Source organism: Macrotis lagotis, chromosome 8 (genome assembly GCF_037893015.1).
Source record: "Macrotis lagotis isolate mMagLag1 chromosome 8, bilby.v1.9.chrom.fasta, whole genome shotgun sequence".
NCBI lineage: Eukaryota > Metazoa > Chordata > Mammalia > Peramelemorphia > Peramelidae > Macrotis > Macrotis lagotis.
Window position 1 is genome coordinate 58,646,098 of NC_133665.1, and position 13,137 is coordinate 58,659,234.

Here is a 13,137-nt window from a genome sequence, read left to right on the forward strand (position 1 = left end):
AGTATAAGTTCATACAAATTTTCATATGTATCTCTTAAGTTCCTCATTCTTGTTATGATTGAGTAATATGCTATTATGTTTTTATGACACATTGTTCATTCTCTATTCATTTCTAGTATTTTGCTACTACAAAAAAGTACTGCTATGACTATTATAAAATATGGGGCTTTTATTTTGGCCACTGAGCTCCTTAGATTATATGCTCAGTATTATCATCTTTTTATCAATTGAAGGACAGGAATAGTAGCTTGAGTTAGTTTTTTTGCCTAATTACAAATAGTTTTCAAGAAGAGTTCTACCATCCACAGCTCTCCCAGTGCCTGTCTTCCCACTGCTTTTACGAGGCTGATGTTTGTCTTTGCAGACTTGATGTGTGAAGTAAAACTTCAGCCTTTTTATCTGCATTTCTTTTATTAGTGACATGGAGCTTTTTTCCCCTTAAATGGCTGGTTCAAAAACTTTTATTTTGTACTTTGTGATATCCTATCCTTGATTGATTGAAGTCTCTATAGATTTGAAAAGTACCTTCATCTAGTCTTTTTTGCTTGATAACTTCATCAGCTTTCATGAGTTTAATTATGACCTCAATTCAGATGACTCCCAGATCTACCTGTTCAATCCTAGTCTCCTGAACTCCCAATCTCGCCATGGAACATTTTAACTAAATTCAGTTTATCCAAAACAGAACTCATGAAACCTTGGAATCATCCTCAACTCTTTTTTTCTCCTTCAACCCAACAACTGCCAAGTGTTATTGATTCTACCCCAAAACATCTTTTAAATCTGTCACCTTTCTTACCTCACATGACCCCTATCCTAGTTCAGGCATTCATTAAATCTTATTTGGATTATTGCAATAATTATTATTATATTATAATAATCTCCAAGTTGGACCCTCCGTTGTGTGGTCCCCCCCCAGTTTTTTTTTAAATTTGTTTATTTTTAGTTTTTATTGAAAGGCAAGGGGGTCAAGTGGCTTGCCCAGGGCCACGCAGCTAGGTCATTATTAAAAGTCTGAGGTCGCATTTGAACTCAGGTCCTCCCGACCACAGGGTAGCTGCTCTATCCACCTAGCCGCCCCATTTTTTTTAAACCAATCTTCCAAACAGCATTCTTGACCATGCCCCTGCCCGCCACCTCTAGCATCAAATGACTTGGCTGAGAGGAGCCTCAGTACTGGAGTTGAACCTGTTCTCCATCGTGGCCTTCCTCGTCCAGCTCAGTTTCGTGCGCACGCATGCGCAGCCCCGCAGCTCGGTTGTGAGTGGCCGAGCCCTCTGCAGTCTGTCTCCCCTCCCCCTTCCCCTGCGTCTCAGCCCCTCCCGGTCTCTCTCTGGGTCTCTCTCAGGTCCGCACCTCTCGGCCCTCCTCTGTGTCTTATCGAGTCTGCGCCACAGTCAGCGAATATGAGTCATTCTAAAGGGAAGAGAGTGGGCCTTCGGAGGCGCCGGAAGTGCTCCCGAAAGCTCTCGGGCTCTGCCGAGGGAAAGCCGCAACTGCGCACGCTCGTCTTTCCCTCCCGACTCGGGCGCCCCCTAGCGCGGATGCGTCAGCCGACCGGTCGGCCGTGGCCCGAGGGGCGCTCGTTTCCCCTCTTTCTACAGAGGCGGCGGGGTTTCCGGGAGGCGGGGCGGGACTTCCTGCGGGTGAATGACGGGCAGAACCGCGGAGGTGACGAGCCGAGCCGAGCGGCAGCCACGGCCTCGGGGAAGCTGGGGAGCTGGGAGCGGACGGCCGAAAAGCAGCCCAGTCAGGCCCGGCCGGGAAGGCATTAGGCCGCGCTGGCGGCGGCGGCGGTAGCCACGATGATGGAGATCCAGATGGACGAGGGCGGCGGGGTGGTGGTGTACCAGGACGACTACTGCTCGGGCTCGGTGATGTCGGAGCGGGTGTCGGGCCTGGCCGGCTCCATCTACCGCGAGTTCGAGCGGCTCATCAGCTGCTACGACGAGGAGGTGGTGAAGGAGCTGATGCCGCTGGTGGTGAACGTGCTGGAGAACCTGGACTCGGTGCTCAGCGAGAACCAGGAGCACGAGGTGGAGCTGGAGCTGCTGCGCGAGGACAACGAGCAGCTGCTCACCCAGTACGAGCGCGAGAAGGCGCTGCGCAAGCAGGCCGAGGAGGTAGGCAGCCCGGCCCGGCCGCCGGGCCCCCAGCTTGGGCCCCGGGGAGCTCCGGCGGCCGCTCCTCTTCCCTTGGGCCACACCCACGGAGAGAAAGGGAGAGGCGGCCCTCCCCGGGGACGCGTCCCCAGCGCCTGGCCCAGCCCCGGCGGCAGTGGCCAAGGTCACTCACCTAGAAGTGGCGGCCGGCCCGGGACCCCCGAGCTTCCGGCCGTGCGGCTTGCCCCGCCGGGACGGAGACTTGCTCCGGCCCCTTCCCCCCGACATGCGCCCTTGGGGGAGGCTCCCCCCCGTGCCCCGTCCGGGGCTTTTATGCGTCGGGCCAGAAGAATCGGGCGCTAATGGTTCCTAACACATCACGAGAACCCAGGGCTCGGCGCCTTCTGTCGCATTCATTAGGGAAAAACGGTTCTTGATTTCTGTGAGGTCACTGCTGAGTTGGTCATGCCTTTGCCCTTTAAGCCACCACACGGCCTAGGTTGCCAGCATTTAGAGAAAAGCCTAGTGCAGGTAAGGGAGGAGGTAGAGATGAGAATTTTCCGATATGGGACTATTTTTACTCTAACTTGGAAAATTGCATGTGATCCAATAGATCAGGAATAAAGCGATGCCTTATGTAGAATGCCACTACTCTCACACTGCTTTATATACATAGGGGATAGAGACAGAAATGAAGTACTGTATCAGATTCTTTGGTTGACAAGTAGTTTCTGAATTCCTTTATGTTGCATTTTTTTGTTTAGATTTTTGCAAGGCAGTGGAGTTAAGTGGCTTACCCAAGGCCACACTTCTATTAAATGTCTGAAGCTGGATTTGAACTCAGGCACTCCTGACTCCAGGGCCGGGGCTCTATCCACCTAGCCACCCCATAGGTTGCGTTTTGTTTTCCATAATCTTATTTGTCCACATAACGATCCCGATTTAAAGGAGAAATAAGGGGGAAAAAAACTTGTGAATTTCTTAAACTAATGCTAGGATGTATTCTTAGTGAAATTTAAGGAACGTTTTAATAAACTAAAACCATTAAACAACTCTCTGAATGAACTTGACGTTTACCATAGTGATAGTGATAGGCATTTTTCAGCCTTCAGTCTAGCAGTTGTTTCTTAGTTGATGGTGATATCCATGTTTCTCTAAAATTGATCCTGATACTCAGACCTAATAACAGTAACTGGTAAAGTAATAAACTCATTCTTTACAATTCGAGATGCTAAAGTTTATACAAACACCATAAAACGTTAAAGTTTAAAGGGACCTTAGATCATCTAGTCTATTTCCTTCATTTCATTGTTGGAATGGAGGACTGGAATGTAAAGTAAGATTGGGAGAAAAATTGTAAAACAAAATCTTTAATTAAAAAAAAGATAGGGGTGGCTAGGTGGCACAGTGGACAGAGCAGCTACCCTGGAGTCAGGAGTACCTGGGTTCAAATCCTGTCTCAGACACTTAATAATTACCTACCTGTGTGGCCTTGGGCAAGCCACTTAACCCCGTTTGCCTTGCAAAAACCTAAGGAAAAAAAAGATATGTGAATAAAATTCTGAATACCTAAAAAAAAGTTTATATAACAGATTATTACTAGTAAGTGGCTAAGCCAGGACTAGAACCTTAGTCCTCTGACTCGAAATTCAAGCTGCTTTTCCTACATCATACTTCCTTCTAATGGAAAAAAGTTATCTTTGAATACAACTGCAACTTTCTGGTCCTGGTTCTGCTCATCTCACTCAGCATCAGTTCATGCAAATCCCTCTAGGCTTCCCTGAATTCCCATCCCTCCTGGTTTCTAATAGAACAATAGTGTTCCATGACATACATATTTGTACCAGAATCTGTTTGTTTCTGATTCCTCCATACTTTTATAGATAGTTATAAACCACTGTTCTTCAGGGCACCTGGTACCCTTAATATTTCACCACAATCCCAAATTAGAGAAGAAGAGAAATAATTCATTTAATTTATAATTCAAGAAATTTCCTAACCTTAAGAAGAGAAGGGGAATAAACAACCTATTATGTTATATTGTATAGCATGCTCAGTACTTTAGAAATGTTAGTTTAATTTGATTGTCCTGGTAACCCTATGAAGTAGGTGCTGTGATTCTCATTTTATAATTGAGGAATCTGAGACAGATAGAGATTGTCACTTGTCCAGGGACACACTGCTAGTAAGTGTGTGAGGCTGGATTTGAATTTGGGTTTTCCTGACTCCAGGCCCAGCACTCAATGTACCACAGATCTGCCTCATGAATTAGCATTAACTTTACAATAAATAGACTGAGCAATAATCCAATATATATAGATATATAGATATAAATTCTTTTGGGGGGGGACTGGGGTGAAATCAGGACCTTAAAAACTCTTCACTTGATCTGCAACTCCAAATTTTATAATCAAACCAAAGAGAATTGCCTGGGGTTCTAAAAGGTCAAGTGATTTGACAGGGGTTGCAGTGCCAGTTCATGGAGTGGATGGATTTGGAGTTAGAGAGTTGATACAGCTTCAGATACTTATTTAACTGTGTGAACCTTGATAAGTAAGTCATTTAGTTTCTTTGATTCTTCATTTCCTCAGCTGTAAAAAGAAGATAATAGTATCTAGTCCACAAGGGTGGTTGTGGCCATATTTGTAAAATATTTTTAAAAATTTTTTAGCATTTACCATCAAGTTTATTTGCTATTGCATATCGCAGTATTTACAGAACATATTTTGCACAGTTGAGTGCCTGGGTACAGAGGAGTTCTGGGAAAGAACTACTCCTTCCACTGGCAATAAATGGTCTTGGATAATGAGTTTATGAAGCCACTTTGCATTTCTTCAGCAAGGAAATTATTTATGCTTCTTTGCAAACCTTAAAGTGATATATGTGAAATATAGGAGTATATGTATGTATGTATGTATGTATGTATATATGTGTGTATATGTTTAGTGTTGATGTGTTGATCATGTGTCAGAGCTCAGTCCTGAAACAACTATACCCAGTTACCTCTCATGCAATTTACTCGCATACTTCATTCTTTGTTCTTATAACCATTCCCAGATTGCCACTTACATGTAGATGTGATCTCTGGGGAAATTCTAGTGAGGAACAATCATCTCCTAAGCTGAAGACAGCCAACCAGCTTGGTGTCGAGAAAGACTTCAAGGGGAAATTGTGTTGGTTCTGTATTTAAAAGCAATATGACCTTTGAAAAAGGTAAAATTTTAGAGAGAAGGACAATAGCAAAATAATGTATTTGTTCTGTTGCATCTCTTAAGGAAAAATTAGACTTTTTTTTTAAGTTTTGGAAGAATATTCTCTTGCTCTTGTCAGATAAATCACCCTTCTTAACCCAGGCAGGGAATTATTGTTCTCAGTTTATTTGATGCACCACAAAATGTTGGATAAAGTTAACATTACTTTTATGTTGCTGAACACCAGCTCAAACTCCTAGAGTCTCTAAACCAAAGCTATAGGTACCCTCCCCCACTATAATGCTCAAGAAGTCTTAGTCAGGATGGGTAACTTGAGCTGTTTGCCTGTTCCTGAGCTGGGAAGAGTCTATGGTTTTTCAGAGCTAAACAAACAGCCTATTTTCTTCCTTCCACCTTTAGTAAGTACAATGAAAGAAATTCTGAGATTGATCTGCCTACTAAAGAACAATAAGAAATATGTGACATTTAAGTGGAATTGTTTGTTCTTTAGCTATATTCTTAGTTTTTATTCCTCTAACCAGAACAGTGATAACTGAAAAGCAGTTACAGATTTAAATTGACATTGTATGAACTTTGAAACAGTTTATTCACTGTTTCCATGGTAAAAACAATTTCACAACTGTTTGGGATACATATATAGGTTGCAATTTCCCCTTCTATCATTCTTACATTGAATATTTTTTAGAATGATTATTTTTGGATAGAACCAGTGGGATGTAGTGACTATAGAGTTTTTGCCATTTGTCTCTTCAACTTAACACACTATAGTTGTGCCACAATCATCGGGGTATAGAAAAATTAATTCCTATAGAAAAGTAAAACAAAAGCCCCTAAATCATCAGTGTATAGACAAGAACTTTTTGTTGACAATGCAAACAATTTTTTTTGTAATTTTTTTAGGTAATTTTAAGGTAATCACATGAAAATGCACTCATTCATTCAAATATTTTACCAACCTTATACTATGAAACTTGCCTTGTATATATCCTGATAAAATTTCAGTTCACTGAATTCTTATGAGTCTATATACAAGTGATCCAATCCATATGCACTTAAAAAAAAATGATGCGATGATAACATTTTCATAGAATCTGCATAGCCCTTTTAAAGCATAGAGGCTAAATCATAATCAACTCTTGATTAGACTTCCATATTTCAGATTATTGGAAACATTTTTAAGTGCAACAGTCAGTATTAATAGTTTATATACATTTATATACAACAATCTGCCCCATCTCTTTTTTAAGTTTCTTTTCCTTTCTTTTATTTTTTAGACAGATTTTATTTTGAGTTTTACAAATTTTCTTCTAATCTTTCTTCCCCCCCCCCCCCCGAAGGCAGTCTGTTAGTCTTTACATTGTTTCCGTGTGGTGTACATTGATCTAAGTTGAATATGATGAGAGAGAAATCATATCCTTAAGGAAGAAAAATAAAGTAGAAGAGATAGCAGAATTACATAATAAGATAACTTTTTTTTTCCCTAAATTAAAGGTAATAGTATTTGGTCTTTATTCAATCTCTACGGTTCCTTCTCTGAATACAGATGGCATTCTCCATAGCAGATACCCCAAAATTGTCCCTGATTGTTGCACTGATGGAATGAGCAAGTCCATCAAGGTTGATCATCACCCCACGTTGCTGTTAGGGTTTCCCATGTCTTAGCAAGTGGCTGAAGGCCTAAGATCTCCAAAGGCTACATGTATTTTGTATTCTGTCATTTGGAATCCATACTGGTCATTGGATTTTTTTTAAGAATTCTGTTTACATACATCTGTGTTGTATAGTTAAAACAAATTATGACCTTTGAAAAACCTAAAATTTTTTTGTATGTGTACATATACACACATATATATATATGCTAGTCGTTCTGTAATATTGTTCTTTCTTTACCCTTCATCAGTTCATAAAAGTCCTGTCATGTTTCTCTGAATTCTGTATATCATTTTCTTTATTCATACAGTATTATAATTTATATATTCATGTAACTATTTAGTCATTCACCAATTGATAGACTATAAATTTTGGTTCTAGTTTTTTGCTGTTACAATACCGTGAATATTTGGGGATTTATGAAACCTGCCTTTCTACCATTGATCTTCTTTGTGTTATATGCTTAGGTTTGGAATCTTTGGATCAACATGTGAGAATTATAGTAATTTTTCTTACATAATACCACAGTACCTATAACATTGATTTTTTCATTATCTTTGCCAATTTAATGGGTATGAAATGAAATCTTGGAGTTTTAATTTGCACTTGTCTTGTGATTAGTATTTTTTTCCCTATATGTCATCAGACAAGATTCTTAGAAAGATTATATAGATGAAAAGTGTCCGTTTTAGTTTTTTAATCCAAAGATGCCTAATAGTGTTGTTGACCATTGCTATTAAGTTGAGAGAAATCCTTAAGATCCTATTGTTTAGAAATTAGAGTGGAGGTAACAAACTACTAAATCTTTTATAACTTCAGATCAATGAATATATGTTTCTTGAATCAAGTGATATGTCCGTGCGCTACTGCTGGACATTGAAAGATTATAAAGATGAATAAGACATGCTTCACCTTGTCAAGGAGTTTATAGTCAGGTTGAGAAGATTTTGTGAGTTGTAATTTATATTGAAACGTCTGATTTAATTGAGGCAGGTACTCACACTGTCAAAGATTGTACTCACTTGTTTGGACCATCTCTCTAATATAAAGAAAAGATTCACATCCAGTAGCTAATCTTCTGGAGATAAACTTGACATTTGAATAGTTAAATAATAAACTATGTCACATGGTGAGAAGTCATTAATTACACCAAAACTAACCTTTAGAAGGCAGATCACTTTAGTTTTTTGACCATTGTGCTTGAGCTAAGCAAAGCCCTGAAAATTCTAAACCTTCTCCCACATTATCTTTCACTTTCAGAGATGCATTTCCTTGCTTGGCTTCAGTGCTATTTGATGAAGTCTTCTCTTGATTAATGAAAGGTATAGAATCCCTTGTTATCCTACTTCCAGCAGCAAGCAGCTTTCTTCCTTACTGTGCTTCCCTAAGAAATGGATTCCATCTGTGCTTCTGTGGGTGGGCTCATAAAGCTTGCTTTCCTATGTATCTATTTACATCAGCATGACTTTCTATTTTAAGAATTTGAATTCTATATGGAAAAGATCTTAATTTTTTTTTCATTTCCTTCTATGTAGATCACAGTATAGTATTACTTAGATAAGGAATATTGAGATAGGTCAATATAGGTTTTTAAGTTTATTTCATTTATTTTAAGAATATCTTTTCATGGAAATCAGTGTAAGTTCTTTTGCTTGGCATATTTCAACCTGAATCTATATCAGGGAAAAATAGTCTATTAAACTTAATTTTTTTCTACTTAATGTACATATGATTTTATTAATATCAGTGCTCTTTTTACTGATTTAAAACCACATCCTCAATGTTTATCCATATCCTCCTATAATTGTAAATAAGGGATCCATCTGACATGCTGAAGTCTTTCTTTTGTATCTCTTGCTATATCATATGAAGAACAATTGAACAAACCACCAGTGGTTTTACTACATGACTAGCTAGCCTTTTTTTCTGATTCACATCAATGATGCTATCCTTTATACTGCCTCTCCTGACCAATTCTTTATGTTTAATGTGTTTAGCCTTCAGAAATTTTATATTCCATGGCAGTTTATTAAACTGAAGACAATTCATGTTAAAAGATGGTTTTTTGTCTCAAGGAGAAGCTCAGTATTATTAATAAATTATTAATAATAAACAGATTGTTAATAATAATAATAAATATTTAGTAATAAAAATAAGATTTAAATAGTGCTTTAAGTACTTCATGTACAATAACATGTTTGATCATTAAAAGCACCAGATAATTTCCTCAAGACAATTCAGCCTGATCTAGGTCTAGTTTATTATCCATTTGTGGTGCTTTTTCAAAATATGCATACTCTTGGACCAACTTTTTTGGATCTTCCATTTAATTGGGTTTCCAAGTCTACAACAGGCATTCTTCATCCACTTGGTCTCTCCTAATATGGATGGTTGGAACTCTTGAAACAGCTGTGTTTCAGGCTTTTATGACTCATACAGGAAATATAGAGGACCTCATCATCTATGGTGCATATTTCTTCCTTGTGAACTCTATAATAATGATAAACATTTATCTACTTGTTTTTTGTATCAGAGGACATTCATACAAAGTCACCTCTGTTACATCTTTCATAGAATCTTGTGTGATTGTGACACATGCAAGGAAGATACCTTATTAGAAGAGAGCCTTTTTTTCTGACTCAACTTTTTTATTTTTTTTAAGGATAAAAATAAGATTATTTTTATTAACTGTTTTGCAAGCTTTTAAGGGCTATACAAATTATATTCAAATAATAACATATACTTATATAAAATAATAAAACTAAGGAGATGACATGCCAGTGAATTGAATTTAAATGAGGGAGGGTTATGCAAAGTCTTTTTTTAATTAAAGATATTATTTGAGTTTTGCAATTTTCCCCCCAATCTTACTTCCCCCTCCCCCCACGGAAAGCAATCTGTCAGTCTTTACTTTGTTTCCATGTTGTATATTGATCCAAATTGAGTGTGATGAGAGGAAAATCATATCCTTAAGGAAGAGACAAAAAGTCTTAAGAGATAGCAAGATCAGACAATAAGATATCTGGTTTTTTTTTTCCTAAATTAAAGGGAATAGTCCTTGAACTTTGTTCAAATTGTTGCACTGATGGAATGAGTGTGTCCTTCAAGGTTGAACATCACCCCCATGTTACTGTTAGGGTATACAGTGTTTTTCTGGTTCTGCTCATCTCACTCAGCATCAGCTCATGCAAATCCCTCCAGGGTTCTCTGAAATCCCTCCCTCCTGGTTTTAGAAGAAAATCTTTAAGGTGCCAATTTGCTTTACTACATCAGATTTTTTTTTAAGATTTTATTTGAGTTTTACAATTTTTCCCCTAATCTTCTCCCCTCCCCCCAACAGAAGGCAGTCTGTTAGTTTTTACATTGTTTCCATGGTATACATTGATGTAAGTTGAATGTGATGAGAAATCATATCCTTAAGGAAGAAAAATAAAGCAAAAGAGATAGTAAAATTACATAATAGTGTTCCATGATATACATATACCACAGTTTTTTAAGCCATTCCCCCGTTGAAGGACATTTACTTAATTTCCAATTCTTTCCCACCACAAACAGGGCTGCTGTGAATATTTTTGTACAAGTTATTTTATTTATTATAAAGATTTTATTTTGAGTTTTACAATTTTTCCCCTAATCTTACTTCCCTACCCCCACCCCCCACAGAAGACAATTTGCCAGCCTTTTTACATTGTTTCTATGGTATACATTGATCCAAATTTAATGTGATGAGAGAGAAATCATATCCTTAAGGAAGAAACAGTATAAGAGGTAGCAAGTATAAGTATAAGAGATAGCAAGTATAAGATAAAGTATGAGATAGCAAGATCAGACAATAAGATATCAGTTTTTTTCTAAATTAAAGGTAATAGTCACAAGTTTTATTTTTACCCTTTTTCATAATCTCTTCGGGGTATAGACCTAGTAAGCTATACAATTTATTTATTTTGTTTTTTTGAACCTCTTTTTTAAAGAAAGATTTTATTTATTTTGAGTTTTACAATTTTTCCCCCACTCCTGCTTCCCTCCCTCCACCCCCCACAGAAGGCATCCTGTTAGTCTTTACATTGGTTCCATGTTATACATTGGTCTCAGTTGAATGTGATGACAGAGAAATCATATCCTTAAGGAAGAAAAATAAGAGATAGTAAAATTACATAATAAGATAATAGGTTTTTTTTTCTCATTTGGAGGTAATAGTCTTTGGTCTTTGTTTAAAGTCCATAATTTTTTTTCTGTATACAGATAGTATTCTCCATTGCAGATAGCCCAAAATTAACCCTGGTTGTTGCACTGAAGGGATGAGCAAGCCCATCAAGGTTGATCATTGCCCCCATGTTGCTGTTAGGGTCTACAGTGTTTTTCTGTTTCTGCTCAACTAACTCAGCATCAGTTCATGCAAATCTTTCCAGGCTTCCCTGAATTCCCATCCCTCCTGGTTTCTAATAGAACAATAGTGTTCCGTGACATACATATACTATAGTTTGTTAAGCCATTCCCCAAATGAAGGACATTCACTTAATTTCCAATTTTTTTGCCACAACAAACAGGGCTGCTATAAATATTTTTTTACGAGTGATGTTTTTACCCTTTTTCATAATCTCTTCAGGGTACAGACCCAGTAGTGGTATTGCTGGGTCAAAGGGTATGCACATTTTTGTTGCCCTTTGGGCACAATCCCAAATTGCTCTCCAGAAAGTTTGGATGAGTTCACAGCTCCACCAACAAAAAATTGTTTCCCAATTTACTACATTTCTTTTTGATCTTGGTTACAGTGGTTTTTGTCTGTGCAAAAGCTTTTTAATTTAATGTAGTCAAAATTATCTAGTTTGTTTTGAATGATGTTCTCTATCTCTTCCTTGGTCATAAACTGTTTCCCTTTGCATAGATCTCACAGGTAAACTACTCCTTGATCTTCTAGTTTGCTTATAATACTGTTTTTTATGTCTAAATCCTGTATGCATTTGGATTTTATCTTGGTATAGGGTGTGAGGTGTTGGTCTAATCTAAGTTTCTTCCATATTAACTTCAATTTTCCCAATAGATTTTATCGAAGAGAGGGTATTTATCCTAATAGCTGGACTCTTTGGGTTTATCAAACAGCAGGTTACTATAATCATTTCCTGCTATTGATCTATTCCACTGATCCACCACTCTATTTCTTAGCCAGTACCAGACAGTTTTTTGATGACTGATGTTTTATAATATAATTTTAGGTATGGTAAGACTAAGAAGCCACCTCTTTTGCATTTTTTTCATTGAATCCCTGGAAATTCTTGACTTTTTATTTCACCATATGAATTTACTTACAACTATTTCTAACTTTTTTTTTAAGGTTTTTGGAAGGCAATGGGGTTAAGTGGCTTGCCCAAGGCCACACAACTAGGTAATCATTTAGTGTCTGAGGCTGGATTTGAACTCAGGTACTCCTGACTCCAGGGCCAGTGCTCTATCTACTGTGCCACTTAGCTTCCCCATCTTTTTCCTAACTCTTTAAAATAATGTTTTAGAATTTTGATTGGTAGGGTCCTAAATAGGTATAGTTTTGGTAGAATTGTCATTTTTATTATATTAATTCAGCCTATCCATGAGCAGTTGATATTTGCCCAGTTATATAAATCTGATTTTATTTGTGTGAGAAGTGTTTTGTAATTGTTTTCAAAAAGTTTTTGAGTCTGCATTGGCAGATAGTCTCCCAGGTATATACATTGTCTCAGGTACCTTAGAATGGAATTTCTCTTTCTATCCCTTTCTGCTGTATCTTGCTAGTCATATCTAGAAATATCATGGATTTATGAGGGTTTATTTTTATGCTGTGACTTTGCTAATTATTTCTATTAGTTTTTTAGATTTTTTGGGGATTCTCTAGGAATACCATCATGTCATCTGCAAAGAGTGAGAGTTTTGTGTCTTCCTTCCCAATTCTAATTCCTTCAATTTTTTTTTCCTTATTGCTGAGGCTAACATTTCTAATACAATATTGAATAGTAGTGGTGATAATGGGCATCCTTTTTTTCACCCCTGATCTTATTGGGAATGCCTCTAGACTATCCCCGTTCCATATAATGCTTGTTGATGGTTTCAGATAGATACTGCTTATTATTCTAAGAAACAAACCATTTATTCCTATACTCTCTAGTGTTTTTATTAGTAATGGGTGCTGTGTTTTGTCAAAA

The 13,137-nt window shown here is 37.8% G+C and overlaps 1 protein-coding gene across 13 annotated transcripts in view; it reads left to right on the forward strand.

The window, feature by feature from the left end:
- The first annotated feature begins 1,645 nt into the window (after window positions 1–1,645).
- Window positions 1,646–13,137, forward strand: part of MAPK8IP3 (mitogen-activated protein kinase 8 interacting protein 3) — a 93,650-nt gene continuing 82,158 nt past the window's right edge. For 9 of the 13 annotated variants that reach the window (XM_074197177.1, XM_074197181.1, XM_074197184.1 and 6 more), the window contains exon 1: window positions 1,646–2,123. In XM_074197177.1, the coding sequence (XP_074053278.1) occupies window positions 1,806–2,123 (318 nt within the window). In that variant the 5' untranslated portion in view covers window positions 1,646–1,805. Of the gene's footprint in view, window positions 2,124–2,342; window positions 2,634–13,137 lie in introns of those variants that run through there. The other 4 variants (XM_074197180.1, XM_074197187.1, XM_074197191.1 and 1 more) reach the window with 2 other exon arrangements.